The following is a 24,042-nucleotide window of genomic DNA, read 5'->3' on the forward strand; positions in this document are numbered from 1 at the left end:
GAACAAGATCTGGACCCCATGGAACGTGTACAGGGGGGACATATGTGAACCACTGGAGGACGAAGACATATTGACATCAGATGAAGAGGGCGGGGACGACTAGGGAGGGAGGTGGGGGAGGTGTGGGAGGGAAGGATGTAAACCCGAGGGAATACCTAGTTCAACGACGGGGTAGGGAAGAGAAGGGGAGGAGGAATGGAAGGTACTTACTGATTGTCCTGTAGAATCACCCTACTGAGTATGGCTAACGCTAATGGGCACCCTGAGTGGTCTTAGATTTGCACCCACAAAATGGAAGCCTGGTGATTGAAATCAGACTGGGGGGTGTTACACTAATTTCAGGTAGATTGAATGACCGAAAGTGGCAACTTCATGTTAATGTTGTTTATTGTTATAAAATAAAATTGGACCTGTCAGTATCCGCACGCTGAGTACGAACCACCTGCACATGACCATGTTCAACGCCGCTGCACCTCCGGGGTGGCGGCATACAGGCTGTGTAATCAAATGTATAATGTATACATACGATAAAATGGCGGCCGGCCCCAGAGGTTGTAGGCCAGAAGCTGTTTGCTGTTCGCAAATGGTCAATAAAGGTCTTTAATAAATAATAAAAAAAAAGATCAGGGACATCATTTTGCCTAGATCACGCCCACTTCAACCACTAATGTCATCCAGATGCCATTTACAGGTAAAGGAGACTCGGTTTTTTCATTGCTTCACATACTTCATGGTGTTGAGCTCTCTCTCCCTAATCAGCCCACTTGCAAGACGCATACAAAAGAACGGAGCCCTGAATTGTAAATGTGCAGAGTGGAATTTGAGCTGAATTCTGTTCCATACAATTGTAAGAGGTGCATTGTTCTAGGTTTACCTGGTGCCGGAACAATGAGCCCATAACTGGTTGTATGCGACTTGGGGACTTGTATAAGATATTGTTGGCTGGATCTCAAATCCTCCTTGAGAACTTGAGCCAACAAAAGCTTTTAAACAAACTCAGGTGATTGAGAATAGATTGCTTCAGCACTGTGGTCATAGCCTTGAAAATACCTCTGGCATGAACTGGAAGCCAGTGCAGGGTTTTTCTGGCTCCTGATACTGGAGCTCAGTTTTTATAAACCGTGCAGCTGAGCTCCTTGTAACTTAACCAATCTGAGGAGCTGAATAGTGACATGAACTACTGTAATCGTAAGGTAAAATTCAAGAAATGGAAAAATGTGGCATAATATTTTCAAATGATAGAAGCTTGATTTGGAAATGTTAATCACTTTGGCCTTGCGACCAAAATTGGAATCGGCGTGTATCCCCATGTTGCAAAATTAGTTTGCAAGGATTCTGTGGGGAATTGAGGGGTTATGCATTGGGGCTACAGAGGTCAGGAACATTACTTTAAGGAAGGTGAGCAGAAGCTCTGTTCTGTCTGGATTGAGTTGTCAGTAGTTTTTCCGACATCCATCAAAGAGTTACTGTTAAACCCTCTGTTAGGAGACAGGAGGAATATGGATCTGTGCCTTAGTTAAGAGATACACCAAAGAGGAGTTGTATGTCATCGGAGTAAATGAAGTTTATTATTAGGTGGTGAAAGCGATTTACCAATAACTGCATATAGGAAGACCAACCCCCTATGTCTTCGGAATTTGACAAGAAAGGGATGTGTAAATACCGTTAGTTTCCTATTTGTAAGAAATGATTTTAACAAGGACAAAGTAGGTCCACTAATACCCAAGTCAGTCGGGTCAATAGAATCATATGCTCTGTAGTTCTGAATTGTGCCACGAGGTCCAGAAACACCCAGGCTCCTGGACCTTTAACATCTACCATCCTTCGAAGATCGCCTAGAGCAGATACCACAACCAGCTCTCTGCTGCGACCTGGACAAAAGCCTGCTTGTTGGCAGTCAAGAAGAGTGATTGACTCCATATGCTGCTGTAATTACAACAAGACACATTTTTCAACAATGTTTGACAAAAAAGGCAACAAAAACAAATTTACTTGAACAAAATATATCCTAAGAAGGTTTTTTTTTAATAGCAGTGGTCACAGAACTGGTTCTTTCCAACAAGATGGTATGAAACTGCAATAATGAACAGGTTAACTGCTGAAAATATCTGGTTCGGCAGATGCCTGAAGGAATTTACCTAATGTAGATGTGGTCTGTTCTGGAGTGTTTAAAAAAGTTAGACTGTTTCATCTTATTCAGGCAGGTGGGGGAAGCAAATTGTTCCAGGTTCTGTATCTGCTTTAATTTTGATGATTTTATTAGGAAAAAAATGGAATAGTTGTTTACTTTTGACAATTGTAGGAGAAACAGCTGAAGTACGTGTAGCCGATTCCTGGAGCTCATTAAATAATTTTAAACAACTCTTTAATTTGATTTGGGGCAGTTATCAAATGGTTTGATAAACATTTGATTAAATTTATTCTGTGATAATGTTTTTACGCTAAAGAGATTTTTTTTTACCAGTGTATTGTAGGACCTACGCCAAAGTCTTGCTACTCTAAGAAGTTATAACTTAATTCTTGTGAGCTCATCTGTAAACAAGACACTCATTTTTTAGGGTCTGATTTTTAAAAATCATTTTTACCAGTTCATCCAAAGTTTTGATATCAATATTCAGACTGTTAAGTAAATCGCAGTAGCAGTGATTCCATCATTTGATTATGTTGCCCAATGTTGTACTAAATGCCTGACTAATCAAGTAATTACCATAAAGTCTTCCATGAATGGCCTTTAAAGTTTTTTATACCTACCTTCTTAGTTTAAGGAGTATGGCCTGGTCAACTAAACGTAATTGACTAATGAGCACTACAGGCAATAGGAACAGGCTTGTTAACTTGTCCAAGTTTGAAAATAGTAGGTGGAGCAAATGTTCGCTGAATGGGTGGAAGAGGTAGAGATGAGTTCTAGATCAAATGAGTCAAAAGTTTCTTTGAATTTCTGTGCAGGACCAGATGAGGTCTTGAACCAAAGATTGACGTCTCCTAAAACAACATCTTTCTCAGGAGGCAGAAAGACCTCAATTCCTTCAACACTAACTCAAATGAAGGTGAGATGTGGAGGTCTGTAAATTAAAGGAAATGGCAATTGTATGCCATTAATATCCAGTCTAGATACCAAGTTTTCATGAATGAACAGATCAAAGAACTGTTTACTTTTATTTGAAGAGTATAACTAGTTCTACTATGGGATTGCAGAGCAGGACGAGCCACTAAAATAAGTATTTGCAACTCAAATTGCCAAAACAGTGGATACATTTTGACCTGATATGCTGAGGTTAAACAAATATTACACAACAAGGCATTCAAGGTTTATGTACCAAGCATGATAGTGGTTTTACTTTTGAATATAGGCTGGGGACAGTATCCTCCTGGACGCCTGTTGAAAGGAGGACAGCAGTTTAAATAAATACATCACATAACAGATTGGAATAGGATATGTGGCCATAAATTGCTATGCTCATTTATGGATTCTTTATGTCATAACATTGTCTTCCATTTTTGTGTAGCACGTGGTTGCCCTCAGAAGCACAGCCGCGTATGTGAGTAATGGTGCAACCATTATGGGCTGTCTCTGAAAACTCTATGCATCTTGTTTACATTCATGTCAATCCATGAAACCGCCACTATATGTATGTGATTTCTGTCTTTGGATGCTATGTGTCTCACCGTAAAATTTCAATAAAATTGGTTATCAAAGAAAACATGGTCTTCAATTTCAGGGTCAGGGTGAAACAAGCAGGATCATGTGCATTGGGCAGCGCTAGGGAGCCAAGAGGGGCTTGCCTTTGGCGAGCCTGCTGCGTGGGAATGCATCAGCACTTTTGGTATTGTCCGTGCTGGCCTGGAACCTGGAAAACTACTGCACTGACCGGTAACTGTAGCTTTCTCCCCCCAAAATGGCTGCCACAATGAAAGAAGAACAAGCATTGGCATAGCCAATAGGTCTCCCTTTTGGTACCTTGTAAGTATTTAGTTATGCAGCAAAATATCCTTGGTGCAATAACATCAACTGTTGCATGGCTAAAAACTTATAAGGTCCCAAAGGCGAGACCTATTGGCTTTGCCAATGCTTTTTTTTAGAAGCCTGCCATGCGGTTTTAAATGTAGGCTGGTAAGAAAGGTGCCAACCTGAGGGGCAAGGTCTAGAGAGAAATAAGCTATGAAGAGAGGCGAGTTAAAATGAGATAGAACAAATAGAAAGGTGAAGCACAGAATGACAGGTCAGGTAAACAAAGTAGCGAGGCAGAGAGGCAGGTAGAGCCGGTGGGATGAAAAATAGAAAGATATGAGAAGTAGAGAGAAAAGAGGTGCAGATAAGGTAGAGAGATGAGGCTAATACAGAGGAAGGGCGAGGGAGAAGCAGAGAATGGTGAAATAGGGAGAGAGAGACAGAGGTAAGACAGATGTATTAAACGAGCGAGGCATTGGAAGCAGAGAAAGTGAACGGAAACAGTGAAGGAGATAGAAAGAGATGAAAGCAAAGGGAGTGATGGATGGAGTGGAAGAGGTAGAGAGGGCATTGTAGAGAGAAAGAAAAACAAGCATTTGCAATGCAATAGGTCTCGCATTAATTAAGTTTGAGCTATTCGCACTGCTAAATATTGCAACACCAATTGCAAAAAAGTCTATAAATTGTAGGCCAAAAAAATGTGTATTTATTTTTGTAGCAATTGTGGCATGCTGCGCTTTAGATGAATATGTTTAAAAGTAAAGTGTGCCATACTGCGATTGCTACACTAGTTAATTGTGGATGCGTTAACAATTGATGTGTGCACTGATGGCTGGTGGTGTGTGTGCCTGTAGAAATTGTGCACTGATGGCTGGTGGAAGCGTGCGCCTGGTGGAAGCGTGCACTGACGGCTGGTGGTGTGTGCGCCTGGTGGAAGCGTGCACTGACGGCTGGTGGTGTGTGCGCCTGGTGGAAGCGTGCACTGACGACTGATGGTGTGTGTGCCTGGTGAAAGTGCGCAGTGTGTGCGTGCTGAAAGTGCGCAGTGTGTGCGCGCCTGGTGAAAGTGCGCAGTGTGTGCGCGCCTGGTGAAAGTGCGCAGTGTGTGCGCGCCTGGTGAAAGTGCGCAGTGTGTGCGTGCGTGTCTGTTGAAAGTGTGGTGTGTGTGTGTGTGTGTGTGTGTGTGTGTGTGTGTGTGTGTGTGTGTGTGTGTGTGTGTGTGTGTGTGTTTTGGACATTTTGGAAGGGGAAACAGCCCCTTCTTATACAGAGAAAAGTCTTTGAAGTCTTTGTGCAGGCAGTGTGAGAACCAGCTAGAACTGATTATAGGGACTTCCTTTCAGTATCAGGGACAGAGGTGACAGTCGTCCAGCGGGGAGGTGGAGCCAGCATTGTGGCAGGCAGGCAGAGCCTCATTCACTCCCAGGTGCTATCTCCGCCCACTTCCTTGGCAGCAGATGCTGCCTTTCCTCCACGGGCTGACTCAGACAACCTCCTGGGGCTCCCCAGCCCCTGTCATCCTCAAACCAGACAGTCAATCCACAAACAGGCCCAGGCACTCTGGGCCAGGCTCACCAGCCAATCACACGCCAGGCACAAATTACACAAATATGCCAACTTCTAGAAGTGGCACATACCAAACTCGACCCTGCACTCCCCACACATCAGGAACTACCATGGGCATACATATTCCCCATTCATTCCTATGGGAGGGCAGGTCACTCACCACACAGACACAGAGAGCTCAAGCACTTTACACTGTACCACAGTGAAAAGGTGCGCAGAGGCCTAAAATCACCAACACCAGGTCATAGAAACAGGCTATGAAAAAGCAAAAAGTTTCGGGGTGAACCTGCCAAAAGGGCCAGGTCCAACAAGCGCATATCCAGAATGCACGTATTTGAAGGTCCTCCTATGATAATAAACAGTTTCCCCCCAGATGGCTTTAATTTGTAGCTGCAAGACAGCCTCTGTGTTGCTAGCTCTCTGATGTGCCTTTCCCGTGTCGTCATCTATGTAACGGGGCCCCCAGTGGCTCTTGCAGCCTGCCATGCCAAACCGTTTTACACACATTTTCAAATCCGCCCTAATGACTATTGACAGGAAACAAACAGGCTGAGGCGGAGTGAGTGGCTTGCTGGTATGTTGTGCATGGATAGCTAGGAAGTCTATAAATAAAAAATTAAATTAAGGAAAGAGAGCGAGATAGTCGGTGACGAGCAGAGGTGGGGTGGGGGGGAGCAAGCGAGAGTGGTGGCGATCAGGGAGTGAGTCAGTGCAAACACATGGGTGTTTTGGTGAGCAATAGAGGCGCACAAGAAGGGAATAGAAAACAAGCTGGCTCCGTGTTGTGCATGGATAGCTAGCTCCGTGGGAACGCAGAGCTCATGTTAAAGAATGGTTTCAAACAAGCTCTTGGCATTGCAGGGGCGGGGGAGGCATTCCTCTGAAGTCTGATGGGCACAAATGGTGGAATGGTGGTGTGCGAGCGGCTTCCTTTCAAGTCGATGGGGGGGGGCAGGGGATTAAATGGCGAGCACGCAAGTCTGATGGGGGGAGCCTTTGAAGTGAGGCGAGGCACAAATGGTGGTGTGCGAGCGGCTTTCAAGTCGGATGGGGGGGCGGGAGAGCAAATGGCGAGCGCGCGCACGGAGCACATGCACTGTCGACAATCCGCATTGAAAAGCCCCTTGGTAAGGTTTCCTGGAGCAGCTCTCTATATCTCTCGCATAGTGATTGCTACGCAATACGCTAGGCAAGACCTAAAAATAATGGGAAAGATGAGGGAAAGAGGACATCAATAAAAAGAGAGACAGACGACGAATAGGTGAGGTAAATTGAGAGGCTAGGTAGTATAGGAGAGGTGGGGAAGAGAAATGAGGCAGTGAGTTGTGAGGCAGAGAGAGAAATGTAAGAGAATGGTGAGGTAGAAAGAGGCATGCGAGAGGTAGAGAAAGGTAAGGCATAGATGGCAAAAATGATAGAAAGGGTAATATAAAGAGAGATTAAATTAAGAGGGAGGTGAAGTAAATGGAAGAGACATGAAGGGGAATAAGATGCAAACAGAGCAGCAGGATGCAGAAAGAAGAGAAATTAGAGAGAGAGCGAGAGGCACTGGAGGAAAAGAGAGGGGCAGAGAGCTGACCGAGAGCTAGAGATCTAGAGGTAGGATCAGAGAGAGGTGGCAAGTCGAGGTCATGAGAGGTAAGAAGCTGTTTGCATTGTTTATATTAAAAGGTCATTAAAAAATCCGTTTTGTGTGAATAAACTAGATATCTAGTGATTTGAAAGAATATACTGCACTGTTTCTGAAGAAATTTAAAAGTAAAGGGCTACCCTTATTTGAAAAAAAAGCCTTATCTCACAGATGTCATTGGGAGACATTCCACTGCATCGTATCCAGTCCCCCAAGAGTTGGAACAGATTACTTTCAGCAAAGGAGAAGCTATAAATACGGAGTATAACCTTTCCAGCTTAGAATGGATCACAAACCGTTAATTGAATTGTTTAGCACAAAAAGGGGGTAACGAGGCTACTGCCAGGATTGTCAAACGGAAATATCGACTACAGGAATTTAAATATGATATTGTGCATGTTCCTGGCAAGATCAACACCATAGCAAATATTTTATCTGGAACGCTGTTAGATGATTCAGTAGGAGATGTGGAAGCGGCTGGTAATGGAGACAATGATGTGGTGTGTTTGGCCAATTCTATCAACAGTGTGTTGCAAGGAACATTGTGAGAAAGTAAATGGAAGCGGAGCTGAGCAAGGACCCGATTCTAAGCAGTAATGACGTGGGTTGTGCATTAAAAGAGTGAAATAACTCATGCACTAAACACTGCATTGAAAATACTGCCAGTTTCTGTTTCGCCAACACAGCTGTGGCCACAGAACCATGCTGATTAGATTTCCACATCAGAAGCCGCATCAAAAAGTCTGTTGAGGTTGAGAAACCGATGAATTAAGAGGTACTGTCATCGAAGGAGGCTGAAACTATCACTGTATTGGATGCAAAAAGAAGTGCACCAGAGGGTAGAGCTGTAAATATGGCAAACACAGCTTTCAGGACAAAGTCCAACTGACTAGCGGATTCTCCCACTGAAGGAAAATTCACATGTGGGATAGAATGGAGAGCAGGTATATGATCAGAAGTGGACAAAAAACTTCTCTGGGAACGTTTGTCCTTCACCCTGTGATGCAAGGAGGATCGGTCTCTTTTACACAGTTTATGCCTTTTCTCTGGTGAAGTAGTCATGGATCAAGCTAAAAAATGTTTCAAAGGAGTACTCAACCATCTCCTTAATGATGCCATTAAAAGCTTGCCCTTTCTTTCCTAAATCACTTTTGTGTCCATGAGTGAGAAGAAATCACACCACGAGTTATGTTTCTTTCCCATACACAACAAACCATTGATGCCAAGGTAACAAACACAGGTTTGTGAAATGATTCGCAAGACTTCAAAGGCTACAGACTTTAAGGGAATCATATTTTACTTTTTGAGGAAAAAATAACCAAAAAGCACTTGATTATTTTCTTTTCAGGGTCTGTCAACGCACAAAAAAAAAAAAAGAAATGATGCCACCATCCTGGGTGGCTCTATATGCAGGGCCGTTGCAGTACATCCAGTTAAACCATAAGACACCAATGCTGCTTTACAGCGCCACATAGTACACGAGTTGACATTGTACAAAAATGCTTCAGGATCAAATCTGGCACTGAGCAGAAGGTTCAAGTAAGAAATGTGTTGGAGATCATATCCAAAAGAAGGCTTATTTAATTTATGCTTCCTCCCATCAACAACGATTCAGAAAAGGGGGTGGTGATGAACAGAGTGTCTGAATTAAGCAGACCACTCTTACCCAGTCCAAAGATCAGGGCTTGATCCATCACCGTTATTTATCTCACTGCCCCATCCCAGCTCAGAACCTGGCTATATGCAAATTAGTCTGTCCCTGGCCCATCAACAGTCCTTTACTTAGGGCTTCCACTCGAAGTTAAATGAATTTTTATTGAGCTCAATAAATGGATGAAATGTTCTCCCTTAAAATAGGGGCACAATACAGGGTTGGGTCAAGTGGGAAACTGATCATTCTTAGGTAGGGGCGGCACATGCATGGGAAACACAAGGCAAGTATGCACCTCAGAGGGCTGGGGGGATTTTGGAATGCAGCATATTCATGTGCCACTTTGAGCCCCCAGCAGCTAGTTCCGCAGTCCACTGACTGACAATGGTGCAATTAGTTACTTTATAGATTACTTTTCGAACCACAGGACTGGATCCTAGATTCAGTCCTGGGACATCTCCTGTAAACAGTTAAGTAAAAGCATTTTGGTTACAGTAGTGATGTTTAAGGAATAGTATTGTACTTTAAAAGTTGACACTTAGAAACATTTTCACATAGAATCACCAATGTTATCCTATGAGAGGAAATTCACTTAGCAGGTAAGTAATGTTGGCGTTACTTTTTCTTACTCAGTGTTGGATCCTGGATCCAGCACTGGTGTATCTCCTGTAAACAATTAAAAGAATGTGATTATGTCATACAGGCGATTTTTAATGGAATATTGTAGTTTTTGAGAATCGACACTTAGAAACTTTTCTGGTGAAAACCAGACAATGGATTCCTAAGGAGGAAAATGGAGTTAACAGTAAACACGGTTATAATTACTTTTCAGGTTCAGTACTGGGCTGAAAGATACAGCACTGGGTTCTCTCCTGATAACAGGTGAGTAAATCGGAATTCTTTATTCGGCTGATTTTAGATGAATATTTTAAAGTTTCAAAACTCCACACTTTCTGTGTTAAACCAGTCAATGTTACCCTATGGAAGAAAAGTGAGTTATCGGATTTTGGGTAAGTACTCGACTGGCAGAGTTAAGGTGCTGGGCACAGACTCGGGGGTCTTCCAGGGTCAGTTAGGTACAGTTGTTACACCCTCAGCGGCACAGGGGCAGCCGGGTACAGGGGTAGTAGGCTCAATGTTATCCTATTGGAGGCAGGGGGCCTTTGGTTGGTGGCTGTTGGCTAGCAGGCCACACGGCTGTGGGAGCTGGGCTCCTGGCCACTTGCTCAGGACAAACGGGGAAGTAGGTTAGGACAAAGGTTGCACTCCCAGGGGCATTCGGGCGGCTGGGTGCAGGGTGCTTTTGAGCCGTCGAGCGCTCAATGTTATTCAATAGGAGTCTTGGAAGTTAAACAAAGGCTGCAGTATTGGGGACGGAGATTCTTCAGTTGCGACCACCACTTCGAGAGGTAAGTTGGGATCTTGGAGGATAGGTAGACACCCAGGAGTTGGGCATAGGGGGCCGTGGGGCGCCGGGTGCAGGGGTGTCTTTGGATGTCTGGAAATCTTACCCTCCGCTGGTCATGGTTGGCGGGGTCCTGGTTGTGAGGCTGCAGGGATCGTCACGATTGTTGAAGAGGGTCTTTGGGCACTGGATTACGGGTCGCAGTCGCCGGGGGGACGTCCTCGTGGTCTTTGTCCACTCAGGCACGGACAGGGCTCGGCGGGTGCAGCGTGTGCTGGATTCCCGGTTCCTGGCTGGCACCAGGGATGTTGCTGTTTGAGCTGAACCACTGCTCGTGGGAGTCCCAGTTTTTGAGATGATCAAGGCAGGCAAGTCCTCCAGGGTTTTCAAGGTTGCTGTCCGCAGGAGACGCCGGGGTTAAGCAGGAGCAGGTTCAAGGATCAACAGGCCTGTATGGTTCTGGGGCCAAGTCAGTTGGTGTCATCCTCTTGTTAGCAGCTGCATGGCAGGTCTTCCTTCTTGTTCTTCTTTCTTGTTTCAAATCGGGATCTGAGGAAGGAAGGTTCAGGGTGCCCCTAAATACTAATTTAAGGGGCGTTACAGGTACGGCAAGGGCAGGGACCAATGGGTCCCTGTCCTGGGGTGAATACACCCCCTATCCTGCTCCTCTCCTGTGGGAGGGGGGCAGGAGCCTAGCTCTTAATGGGCAGGGCTCCCCATCCTCAAGATGGCCGGAGCCCGGAGTTGTGCTGCACCTCGCCTCTCCCACCCGAGAGGTGGAGTTGGCACAGGCTGACACACCCCTTTTCCTCATCTAGGGTTTCCAGCCTGTTTCCCGCCAGAGTGGGGGTCAGAACCGGTGGGGACCAGTTGCTGAGTACAGCAACTGGCCTGGGGAAGCTCACAAAGGCGGCATGCCTTTAAAGCTTCCCCTGCCCATCCTGGGGGAGGAGGCTTGGCACCTTGTCCCAGGCTGTGGATTGTTTCAGGCCCCCAAGAGTGGCAACCTCTCGACCCAGGGGTCCAGAAACATGTCTGGTGGCGGCAGCCTCGGTAGCCATGCAGTCAGGACACTGGGAGTTGGTTAGGTTACAGGAGCCATCTCTAAGATGCCCTATGTAGTGCATTTTACATTAAGTCCCACACTGCCATCTGTGTGGGTTTAATGTGCTGAGAAGTTTAATCACTTTACACAAAAAGGGGAGAGGGTCTATATATACACAACTCCACCACCCGAACCCCCAAACAAATCTCACTTAAACACACAAAGAGGGGTGGAGAGAACCAAACATCACATGTAACAAAGACAGAAAAATTCATCTGTTTTGAAAAACTGCCCTCACTCACATACCGAAGTATGTGACATGCATCATCATCGGGTCTGCTTACAATATGCCCTGGTGTAGCCACACTCAGGGCGGAGCATAAGGGAGGGGGTAAATATAATAAATGAAAATAATAACCAAAAAAACACAATACTCAACATAGAAAACACGTAACATATAAAGTGATAAATCAGTGCATATCACCAAGTGCTCGGGACTAGTGATACGACAAAAGTGCAGTTTATAGGGATGTGATTTAAAACTAGTTTGAGGATGCCAACCAATTTTTTTTTATTCCTAGGTTCCTCAACCCGGATTAAAAAGAAATATTATGGGTAGTGTTTAAGAGAGAAAATAAGGGTTCTCAAAACACCCCTCCTGGTACTGCTAGTGTTTGGTTCTCTCCACCCCTCTTTGTGTGTTTAACTAAGTTTGATACCAAACTTCTCAGTTTTCAGTGTAGCCATAATGGTGCTGTGGAGTTCGTAATGACAACCTCCCAGCACCATATACTCTTAATGGCATCACTGCTCTTACAGTGCCCAGGAATGGCCATGGGTACTGTAGAGGCACAGGGCTCATTTACCTGTGCCCACACCACTGGCATAGTGCACCCAGCTAGAGGGGTGACTGATGTATGCCAGGGCAGTGTGTTTGTGGGCATGGCACACAGGGATGTGTGCCATGTCGACTCTGTTTAGTTCTGCATCAAGACACTCAGCCTGCAAAGGCAGTGTCTGTGTGTCAGGCTACAGGGCCCCTAAGGGTGGCACAATAAGTGCTGCAGCCCTCAGGGGTCTTCTCTGGTCACAATGCCCTGGGTACCTAGGGTACCATTTACCAGGGGCTGACATGTGGCCTGAGATGCCAATTGGGTTTTAGTTTCAACACAGTTTAGGGAAGGAACACAGGTCCTGGGCACCTGATTGGCAGGAGCCCAGGGCACACTCAGACAAAGCACATCAGCAATTCAGCAAAAAGTGGGGGCATACCATGCAAGAAAGATGGCACTTTCTCACAATCAGCAGTACTCTATTTAAAGATTTTTTATATTTTTACAAAAAGCAGCAGAAATTAAATGCTTCATCAGCTAATCAACAGTTTTTCCAGATGAGCAGGACAGGTATCTTTAAAGTTGAAAGTGTGTTCATATAATAGCCAGAGGATTTACCTTTTTCAGTTACCTTCTAAGTAAATATTAAGAGGCATAATACTTTTTTATACAGAAAGCAATCTTCCAGAAATTTCTGCGATAGTAACTTCACCCGCGTAAATTATCAGTAAAATAAAGAATTAACAACTTACAATTTAAATGTTAACCACCTCTGGCACTGTACATTATTATTATTATACATTCTTCCAAGTTAATTTCAAGTTAATTTCAAAAACAAAAACCACAGAGGGCACAATCTGAAACACTCCAGCAGCACCTTATATTTTTATTTGACAAGACATCACATGCAGTTTCTTACCTTATTTTCCAATGAAACCAACACCATCAAGTCAGGGATTTTATCATTATTCACGTCCGGTATTTTTAGTAACGGCTTCATAACAGTGTAAGTAGCCCCAAAAGAACTAGGCTTCTGCCACAGTGTTTCGCCTAAAATATCAATAACAAATGTATGGTTATTGTATAGGTTTAGTTTGTGTCTAACTGATGTGTTACCTGAATATTGTATTGAAAATCTACCTATTTCCCCAATAATAACTCCTCAACTGTTTCGCATTCTTATTCTTTACTTAGGAAGATCTCAACTAAAGAACGATTCTCTCCTTTCAATGTTCAATACTGTCCACTGCAGACTCCTCAAACCCCAACTTCAAATCTCCTACTAGTGATAGTCTTTATTTCGAAGACCTTTAGTTCCCTATGGAATTATTTCATCATACCTTAAACTTCATACAACCATGTTTAGTTGTAATATTGAAATGATTTTTACTTTGTTTTGTTTACTTCTACCTCCTTTCAAATGTACCTTCCCCAACCTTAAACTTTACCATAAAACTGTTTCACAAATGTTAATTTCAATTTAATTTTAGTACATTCAATTTCATAGTAGCTCCCTTTCCTGACCCTAAATGTAATTTGAAAAGAGGTCTCCAAGAACTCAATAAATCGCTTCTGATGTTGATGTCGTGTTATCAACTGTGTTTTATTAGATCATCCAAATAATCATTGCCATTACTGCTTCTCTATATTCCTTGTCAACACGTGTTTTGTCTGTTGCTATGATGTTAGCAGCAGACTTCTTCAGGTCTGGAATATAAAGATGATGATTTAGGAAAAGAAAAAGTCTTGGAGTATATCTAATCCCGTCACCAGGGTGAGTCACCCCAAATACGCCTGTTATGTGTTCACATTCAATTGTCCATCAGCTGATAATTTGAAAGTGAATATAGAAAGTAGGGGACAAGTGAAATCAAAGAAAAGTCGAACCAATTATGTAAATACTATAACATTATAGTCTGGGAGTATTATTTGTGTCCATACAGTAAATATAAGGAAGGGGGTCACATCAAATCACAGACTAGGCAACTGGTGTTCTTACTCCCAAATAACATAGTGCAATATTCTCGTATTGATGGTTACAAAATCCATCAAGTCACTAAGTGGTCTATTTGTTATGGCCACCACATAATGGAACGAAATCAGACTCACCATGAGAGAGTAGTCAAGACCTATCTTAATGCCCAACGATGGCAGTGTAGAAGGTACCAAGCAAGGTAATAAGACAAAGATTTCAATAGATCTGTAAATGCAAATGATCCTTCTGCATGTGTACCCCCACTTTTTGCCTAGTGCTAAGCTGGTTTGTGACTAGTCTGACTGGGATCCTGCTAATCAGGACCCCAGTCTATCTGCTTTCTCCCTAAAGTGTTGTGTTTAGTACTCAGGTACATCCCAGATTGGATACTGGGGTACCCTTGTCAATCCCTAGTATATGGTACCCATGTACCCAGGGCATAGGTACCCCAGAGGTCTCCATGCTGCAGCAGGTATTATGCCACCATGAGAGACCATTCAAAATGGAACTACAAGCCTTACGAAAGATATAGGTTTACTATATCTAAGGGTCACTGTACTTAAATCCTATAAGTCACCCCTTGAGCAAGCCTTTACAATCCTCAGGGCAGGGTGCTGGGTTTTAAGTAAGAGGGTGGCCCTGCATGAGCAGGACACCCCTGCAGCCCAGGGAGTCTATTCTCCTGGGTTGCCACTGAAGAGGCCATATACTAATATAGAGGGGAATTGCTTGACCGTGCGATGACCATCTCAAAAACAGCTGCAATGAACCCTATAGTGTTTGGTGTCAATCATGTTGGAATCGAACCCCCACAACATTACCGGGGTGGGAGGTATGCTTCCACCCACTGGGAGAAGCCTCAGTTAGGCTCAGTGTTCCCGGTACCAGCCTTCTAGTCCCAGACAGCACAAAATGGTTGCTGCCGACCAGAGACACATTTCTGCTGTCCTGCTGCTGAGCCAAGCTTGAGCAGGGGAAGTGAGGACAATATGCATGCTGTCACAGGGAGGTGTGACCACCTCCGAGACAGGATTTAGTGTAGTAGGGCTGGGTGAGTGCGCTTGCCAGCGCCTGAAAGTCTGCATGAGGGGCACATTTGGTGTCCCTGTGCATAGTTCAGTTCAAACCAGTCCTGGGAGCCGTTGGCTCCCACTCTGGCACAAAACTGAACAAGGGACATGGGAGTAACCTCCCCCCTGTCCAGACCCTCTCCTGGGAGGGTCCCCTAAATCTTCCCAACCCTTTCTTTAGGGTACTTAAGGGCTTACTGGGTGTAGGTCCCTAGATTCATTGTGGACAAGATTCAGAACTGAAACCACTGTACTTCTACCATCTGGGCGCTCTAGACTTCGCTGGACTTCGTTTGGGCCTGACTTCGTCTCCCCCTTTTGGTCTGCTGCCTCGCCTGTGCCTGTGCACCATACAGGATCTGTGCAGGGCCTGTGGAGCATCAAAGACACCTGAAGATAATCTCACTTGGAGTGAAGGAGTCACTCCCCTCCAATCGCAGGCACCACAACACTGCTGACCAGTATGGTGATCCTAGCTCCTACAGACTCTGAAGGATTGAACAGCACAGGAGGTGTGTTTTTCTACATCTCTCGAGGCCCGAGCTGCTCTCTCACCCAGTTTGAGGCCAGAATCCCTCGTGGGGGCTGCAATATCCGAAACCCTGTGCAGCGTGTACTTTTGCAAGTGCAAATGCTTGTTGGCAATTCTGCAGTAAGTGCATTGGGCTCCAAGTAACCCCCAACCTCTGGCAACTTCTCCTGCAAAGAATCTTCACCCACAACGTACCAGGTGCTCAGTGGCCTGTTTTGTAAAGCTGCACCAGGTCCTCCTGCGACTCCAGTGTCTTCGACCTGTGGGTCCTTTGGAGGGTTCAGCGGAGCGGCAACATTGGTAGAAGTAAGACTTAGGGACTATGCGGACAAAAGCGCCGCTGTGAATTCCTACCTATTGCCAGCTCATGAGGCACGACGCAGTTGCCACAACAAGACCACATTTGGGTCATTATTTTTTACAATTTTTGCTTCCCAGGGGGCCAGCTCATGCCCTGAAGCAAAAACTAACAGTGATTTTTACTGTTGGTTTGTAGGAAGACAGGCTGACAATACTTAGCAACTGAGCTTATTTTCGTAGGGACCATTAGAAGGTCCTGATGAGTAGGCAGTAGGGGACTGCCTACGAAACATGTAGACCAGGTTGCAGCGATCGGCTCAACCCCAAAACCCCCTTCTTAACGTCCCCAGCTAGAGAAGCTAATAAATCGTTTTTTTCTACTAGCCAGAGGATTTTTAACTTTTTGTACTCACACACTTTGTTAGGTCCCTACACTTTCACTGACACTTGCACTATCACATAGTCCTGTCACCTCATAAGTGCTCCCGCGCAGTCGGTCAGGTCGTAGCACGCCCCGCCCCGTAGAGGGACGGGAAGACCCCAATGATGAAGCATGACACTATTGGATTTTTTTAGTGTGTGAGGGGTATTTTAAAAAGCACATAGCGCTCTCATCTTTACCACCCTAAGAGAGAGTACTTTCACTACAGTCTCATCACTGGAAAACCAATTAAATATATGTTCACACATTGATAGAATCTCTTTGTTTAGGTAGGTGCAACACCACACCCCACTTAGTATGCCTACTAAAGGAGATGTAAGTGGATCTCTGCCTTCTATATACAGTGAACTTTCGTTCCAAGAACTGAAAGCACTGTGTGCCTCTAGAAAGCTGAAGACAGGGAAAGTGCCACCACTCCACGCCTTGTAGAGGTGTTACTGTTGGATGACCTGAGGAAAGCCTCTGGGTCAGATGAACAGGATAGAGTGAGTGGGCCAGGGAATGATGATAGGGCAGGAGGCAAACCCCTCTTTGACCTAGAAACAAACCCTGACCAGGGGGAGCCTAATGGCTCCCACCTGGACAATTCAGACCTCCCAGAGGCAAACACAGAGGGACAAGAGTATGTCCTCTTTGATCCTACTGGGAAGATGCAGAGTAGACCAATGAGGTCTAGATCCCCCTCTGCAGAGTCCAATACTTCTAGACAGTCAGTAGGGACCTCCATTTCTAGTAAAGCAGGGAACTCTTTGGCTAGGGAGTACCAAATGCTTCAACTAGAGAACGCTAGGCTTAGACTCAGGAAAGAACAGTTGGCCCTTGACAGAGAGTCCCTAGAAGTCCAGAAGGCACAAAAGAATTCGGGACTAGAGTTTCATGGTGGCAGCAACAGTGTCTCTAGAGTTAAGGAACATTCCTTTGATAATAGAAACCTGAGCGAGATTATCCCTCCCTACCATGTTGGGGATGACATCCATAAATGGATAACTGCTTTAGAGAGGACACCTGCAAAGTTCAGAGAGTCCCTCAAAAGCAGTCGGCAGCTATTTTGTGGCTCTCCTTTGCTGACAAAGGTAGAGATAAGCTCCTCACTGTTAGAGAAGATGATGCTGACAATTACTCAGTTCTGAAGAGTGCTCTCATTGATGGGTTAGGCTTAACCCCTTAACAGTACAGGATTAAGTTCAAAGACACCCAGAAGACAGAATTAGGACTGGGTAGACTTTTTGGATAGTGCTACAAAAGCTCTGGAAGGTTGGTTGCTTGGCAGCAAAGTGCATGACTGCTTAGGAGTGTACAATTTGAAAATGAGGGAGCAGATCCTTAACAATTGTCAAAAACAGCTTTTGCATCAATAACTGGTGGACTCGGATCTGACTTCGAATCAAGAAGGTGGTGACCGGAAGAAAGATAGTTCTAAAAACTCAAGAGAAAGGTGGGATAAGTCTATATAGAAGCCCACCGAAGGTCACCAAAAGTCCTCCTCTGGGAGTGGGTCCCAAACTCCTGCTTCCCCTGAAAAGAAACCTTATTGATTTGTTTGTAAAAAGCAAGGCTACAAGAAATAGGATTCTTATTGCCCCAAGGTCAGCAATAAGGAAAATGTTTCTCCTACTACTACAGCACCCCCTAGTGCTCCTGGCAGTACTCTCTCAGGTAGTTGTAGCACACCCAAAAATGTAGTTGGGTTCTCATGGGGTACTGGCCTAGCCAGAGCCCCACACATGCTCCCTTAGTCTCTGATGGTGGCATGGGGTTTGCCACTTTTACTGAAACTCCCAGTACTTTGGGAAAGTACAGACAGGAGCCTCTGATCAATGGTCAGAAATGTGTAGCCTATAGGTTCACAGGATCTAGTGTCACCATGGGGACAGGAAACCTTGTGCCCCAACTTCAGCTTTTACCAGAGTACAAGTACCAGGTCAGCACCATTGATGGTGTTAGGACAGATCATCCCATGCCCACAGTCAATCTCAGCTGGGGAGGGGTCACTGGTTCCAAAAGAGTTGCAGTGTCCCCAAACGTGCCTGTAGATTGCCTCTTGGGCAATGATCTAGAAACTTCAGCCTGGGCTGAAGTACAACTGAAGGCCCACCTAGAAATGTTAGGCATCGCTGAGAAAGTTGGTGGGACCCCTAGGGCCCCAGCCCAACCTCAGGGAAGTTCAGGAGCAGTGGAGCCTGAAAGAATGGCCCACCCTGCTACACCAGAGAGCACAGGGGATAAAGAAAAGTATTTTTCCTCCCAGACTATAGGTAAGGATCAGCCTCCTCAAGGAACTGATTACCCTTGTGAAGGAACTGTCCCATAGGTGGTCAGGCCTGTCCTGTCAGTGCAACTGAGGGCAGGTGAACCTTCCAAGGAGGTACCCAGTCTGGAGCAGGTATCCTGTCCCTCTCTACCGAGCCTGAGTCAGCCTAGGACTGTAGAGGTCAGGGATGTCAGTGGACCCTTAATGGCCAACTGCCAGGAGGAATCCACCTCTCCTCCACAGATTAGGGACCCCCAGCTTAGTACTACTAAACAGGTAGATAACCCTCAGCAATCTGAGGGATCCCTCTTACCCTTAGACAAGGTCATCCCCCAGATGGACTTTGTTGGACAAAGGAAAGCCTGGGACCAGGCAGTCTCAAACCTTCACTGGCCCGCCATTGTTCCAACCAGAAGTGATCAACAAAAATCTGTAGGCAGCCAGAGGTTGACCCCTAGGATAAGATTTCACAAAACCACTGTACCTCGGCACTTTTGAAATATATTACAATTGTCACATAGTGTGACACAATTACAATTCACAAACGATGTATTTACTCACAGGAAACCAATCCATACAATTTGACTTCTGCAAAATATCATTTTTGGGGAGACAAAGTCAGGCTTAAACGAAGTCCAGCGAAGTCCAGAGTGCCCAGACGGTAGAAGTGCAGTGGTTTCAGTTCTGAATCTTGTCCACGATGAATCTAGGGACCTACACCCAGGTAAGTCCTTTAGTACCCTAAGGAAATGGTTGAGAAGATTCAGGGGAGGGTTTGGACAGGGGGGAGGATGCTCCCATGTCCTTTGTCCAGCTTCGCGCCAGATCAGGAGCCAACTGCTCTTAGGAAACATATACCAATAAATACTCGCCCCACATTCATACCTCCTTCACATAATCCACACTCCTATCTCTGACTCATACTGTACACATTCATCCTCCCCAGTCCAACATCGCAAACACAGATGAACAGAAATTTGTGTTTAGGGTAAAACCAATAACCCTTGAATGGTATGCTGCTATCTGGGACATCATACTCTCAGGCCGATGTACGTTTCAATGGATTTATAGCATTATCTCCATCTTCATCAGGACCTATCAGTTCTTTCGTTATTTCTTTTTTCTTTTAGAGGTAAGCCTTGGGAAATCTAAAAACCAAAGTATTAACTGTTACTTATAGATGTCACGTCAATGCACTCCAGCCGGAGTGTCGATAACCCTTGTAACTTGAACAGTCATTCAGGGTATCAGCTGTCAAGAGATAAATACAAGTATTTTTATAAAAATTGAACTCATGTGTGGAGAAATCATAAGTTAATAACCCGCTTCTATACTATACAGTAGCAAGCATTAAAGCAATTTAGGTCACATGGGAGGTCGTTCACTGATTTTGGTCTATATCCCACTTTCTCCCAGACAATATGAATTTAGCTCTTTTGGGGTCCTATACTTCGTTCGATTGACGCATATTGCCAGCTATGTTTACCAATCCATCGTAAACATTTGAGACCATGCAAGTTATTTTAATTTGAGTAGGGTATTCCAGTTTTACTGACATGAATATAAAATCAAATTGATATAACTTAGTGCCACCCGTTATTTTATCACAGATTAACTGACGCTACGATAACCTACACCAAGTCTTTACTATTGACTTTCTGAATAAAAGGCAAGACATTCACATGAGATGTTATTTCTCCAAGATATTAGACAATGAGAACTGTTCCTGGTGTATTAATAGGAGTTTGGCAGCATTTACACAATCTATGGAAATCTTTTTCTGGTTACCTTGCTTGGTACCTTCTATACTGCCATATATGGGTTATAACATAAGTCTTGACTACTCTCTCATGGGGATTTTGTTCCATTATGTGACAGCCATAACCAATAGACCACTTAGTGACTTGATGGATTTTGTAACCATCGGAACGAGAAAATTGCACTATGTTATTTGGGAGTAAGAACACCAGTTGCCTGCTCTGCACTTTGATGTGGCACCCCTTACTTATATTTACAGTATGGACACAAATAATACTCACAGACTAAGGGATTATAGTATTTACATAAATGTTTCCACTTTTCTTTTATTTCACTTGTCCCCTACTTTCTATATTCACTTTCAAATTATCAGCTTATGGACAATTGAATGTGAACACGTAATGGGCGTATTTTGGGTGACTGACCCTGGTGATGGGATTAGATATACTTCAAGACTCTTTCTTTTATTACTATATCATCATCTTTATATTCCAGCCCTGATGAAGTCTGCTGTTAACAGACAAACACGTGTTGGCCAGGAAAAAAGAGAGAAGCAGTAATGGCAATGACTGTTTGGATGATCTAATAAAGGGCAATGGATACCCCCGACCTCAACATCAGAAGTGTTTTATTGAGACGGAGAACTCTTTTCAATTTATTGTGAAAAAGAACTTTTTCCAATGGAGGAAGATCGGGTGGCTCTCCCTCCTCCTGAGCAGCATAGGGCAAATGGATTTTGGCCTTATGGACTTTATATTAGAATAACCTTGTACTGATTGTGTTGTGTGCTCCAAATGAACCCAGCCACCACCTGGTATTGACCTAACTGTAATTTAGTTTTAATAAATAATCTAAATTACATTTTTAATATTGCATTTATACTAATTCAAAAACCTATATTTTTATAAATGTAATTTACAGTTTAGAAAAACGTATTTAAATTCCTATTCTAACCATAACATCATAATTATTGATTTTTCAATATTTTAATAAAACAAAAATTAAATAGTCTTAATTTCAATCCAATTCCTAAACCTAAATTGAAATTAATCTAAACTTTACTATATAAGTATTGCCAATCATAGTCTTATGTTGTATTAATCGCATTCACATTTAACAGTAAAGGGTTTTAATGTGATTTGAATTTTATTCTAAGGCTAAAACGTATTAATTAAACAGAGGGTCAAATGTTTAGATAAATACTAGCCATGAGGTAAATACATGTAAATCATCCGAAATCATAAAGAATGTACTATGTTTTAAAAACCCTAATGTTAATGTATTATTACCATAAAGTACCACTTTCTGTTGACTTGAGACAGTGATGGTGTAACTCAGGAAATGCAGATGAATGAAAGGTTTAGTTGAAGTAAAAGCAAGGATGAAAATGTCAAAGGACAGAGGACAAAGGAAAGGAGAAGCACAATCCTCTCACCTGCACTCTACCGATGAATCAGCAAATAACTCTGCTTCGATTACGTTGGCATCTCTAAATTATGATCCTTGTGCAATAAAAAGTGAGAAGATGTTTACCGCATCCACTACTCACCAAGAGCGATTAAGAAGACGCCCTCCAATTGCTCCTTCCCTTGACCCTCTGTTATTAAATGTGATGGAAGATGAGGCTCTGTAAATATAGGGAATTTGGATCCTGAAAGCACCCAAATCTGTATATTATGCCCCATATTGCAGGACTTAACTTCAAATTGGCGATAATTATCGCCTCCAATCTCTGGGGCTATGAGTATTTATTGGGTGTGGTAGTGATCATCTACCTCTCTTGGACACTCATAATCGGCCCCTTGGACTAGTTCTGCCCTATGACCATAAATCTCACATTATGGGCACTGGGTAAGAGAAGGGGAATGCATGTTCTGTTCTAGCAGGGTTTAGGAAAGAGAGAAGGCCCATGCTGCTCCTGCTATGCGCAGTGATCTGTGTTACACAACTGTCACGATGATCCCTGATTAAGCCCTTCCTGTGCCTACCTCATGAGACATTGCCATCCACATTTCAGTGCGTATGCCCAATCTAAACTGCCTAGTTGTGCCCCAATCAATTTACGTCATAGGACAGGGACCTTCCCCACACATATTTAATCTCCAACGGTGAACATGTTCCCATAAATTGTGCAATTTCTCCATGTATGCAGGAATGAGGCGTATGAACACAGGATTTCTCCCTACGCACTTAAGATTCCTATGTACATGCAAGTACGATACTATAAACCTGCTTTTTAAGTAAACATTCCTACCAGTGTGAAAATCGATTGCAGTTAAGAATTCGGGTTTGCCAACAATGAGGCATCCTGAGGGCACGACCCCGCCCAACTGTTCGATACCACACTCAACTAGCAGGATATCTTCAGTTACTGGCCTTTCCCACAAGGTGGTACTATTGGTTCCGGAGACAGCAGTCATGAAGGCACAAGGTGAGGAAAGTCCTGAAAAAGTACATAAAAATAGTAATATTTTAATAAAAATTATATAAACACCTAAATGTTTTTAATGTACAGGACCAATGCAAAGTGCTTTGATGAGTTCAATATTGTTAAATTATTAAATGCCATTAGTAGACTTGTTTCGATCAGACAGAACTATTGGAACTAAAATTGTTAATTGTAATACAGAATTAATTTCTGAAAAACCTATTCATACAGCGGAACCCATCCTTAAGACCTTCAGGTGGGACTAAAGTGAGGAATGTAATAGCGGAATAATTTATTTCAAGGATTTATATAGCACGGACCTCACCACAATCAAACAAGCACAGGAAACAATCAATAACCCTGCAACAGAATGGAATCAGCTTTGCTCCATAAGTGTAGATAGCAGATCTCAAAATCTTGTAGTACATGAACCATTGAGTGATGGTGCTTGATCTGAGGTGACAAGGTGCTGGTCTTAGGAGTGTTACTGCTCTGTTGTTCAGTCTGCCAGTAAGGCACAAATTCTACCCTCTCCAAGGCAGCGGTAGAGGTTGCTTAGTTTGAGCCAGTAGTTTCCAGTGACTGGAACTTATTTGTCAACAATGGTGCTTGTGATAATCTGCACAAGGTGGCACTGTCTGGCTAAATTCCAGATGAGCACAACAACAGTTAATTATTAATTCAATAATACATTAAAAATGAATATTACCTGCCACCCAAACCATTCCTATAAGCTTTGGGGGGGCTGAAATAGTCGGAACTGTCACACTTGTAGTAGCGTCATGGTTAGTGGTTGTGTTACTATCGCTGGCAGGGGCAATGTGTGATGCAAGCTGCAATGGCCTCCTGACCAGAGACCTGGCACTTATGTTTTATACAAATTAGGCACTGAATAATGTCATATTTAGAGTGTTCTGCCAGTGTGGTAGAGGGTAACCTCGACTAATACAATGCACCCAAATAAAGGGCACATTATTAACACCCACATATCTGGTCTCTCCAACAAGGTTCTTCCCGCACAAGCATGGCGCAAATAGCATTAAGGAACTCAGAGAAGATACAGAAGTCCAAAGTATAGCCATTTTGATATCACTAATTGTACAGAGGATCGAAAGAGAAAAATTAGACCATTTAAAAATAATCCTTATACGTTTCATGACTCGTTCAATGTTCATATGCCAAATGGTTATGTTCTATTATGTTAATA

The 24,042-nt window shown here is 43.8% G+C and overlaps 1 protein-coding gene across 4 annotated transcripts in view; it reads right to left on the reverse strand.

Annotated features, from left to right (window-relative positions):
* Positions 1–24,042, reverse strand: part of FAM234A (family with sequence similarity 234 member A) — a 379,590-nt gene that overhangs the window by 235,632 nt on the left and 119,916 nt on the right. For all 4 annotated transcript variants that reach the window (XR_013601635.1, XR_013601636.1, XM_078663112.1 and 1 more), the window contains exons 4-5: positions 22,662–22,850; positions 12,999–13,129 (exon numbers count right to left, since the gene is read on the reverse strand). Coding sequence is in view for 2 of the 4 variants with exons in the window: in XM_078663112.1 (XP_078519238.1) it covers positions 12,999–13,129; positions 22,662–22,850 (320 nt within the window). In the remaining 2 variants the exon portion in view is untranslated. The remainder of the gene's footprint in view (positions 1–12,998; positions 13,130–22,661; positions 22,851–24,042) is intronic.

This window comes from Lissotriton helveticus, chromosome 10 (assembly GCF_964261635.1).
Source record: "Lissotriton helveticus chromosome 10, aLisHel1.1, whole genome shotgun sequence".
Lineage (NCBI taxonomy): Eukaryota > Metazoa > Chordata > Amphibia > Caudata > Salamandridae > Lissotriton > Lissotriton helveticus.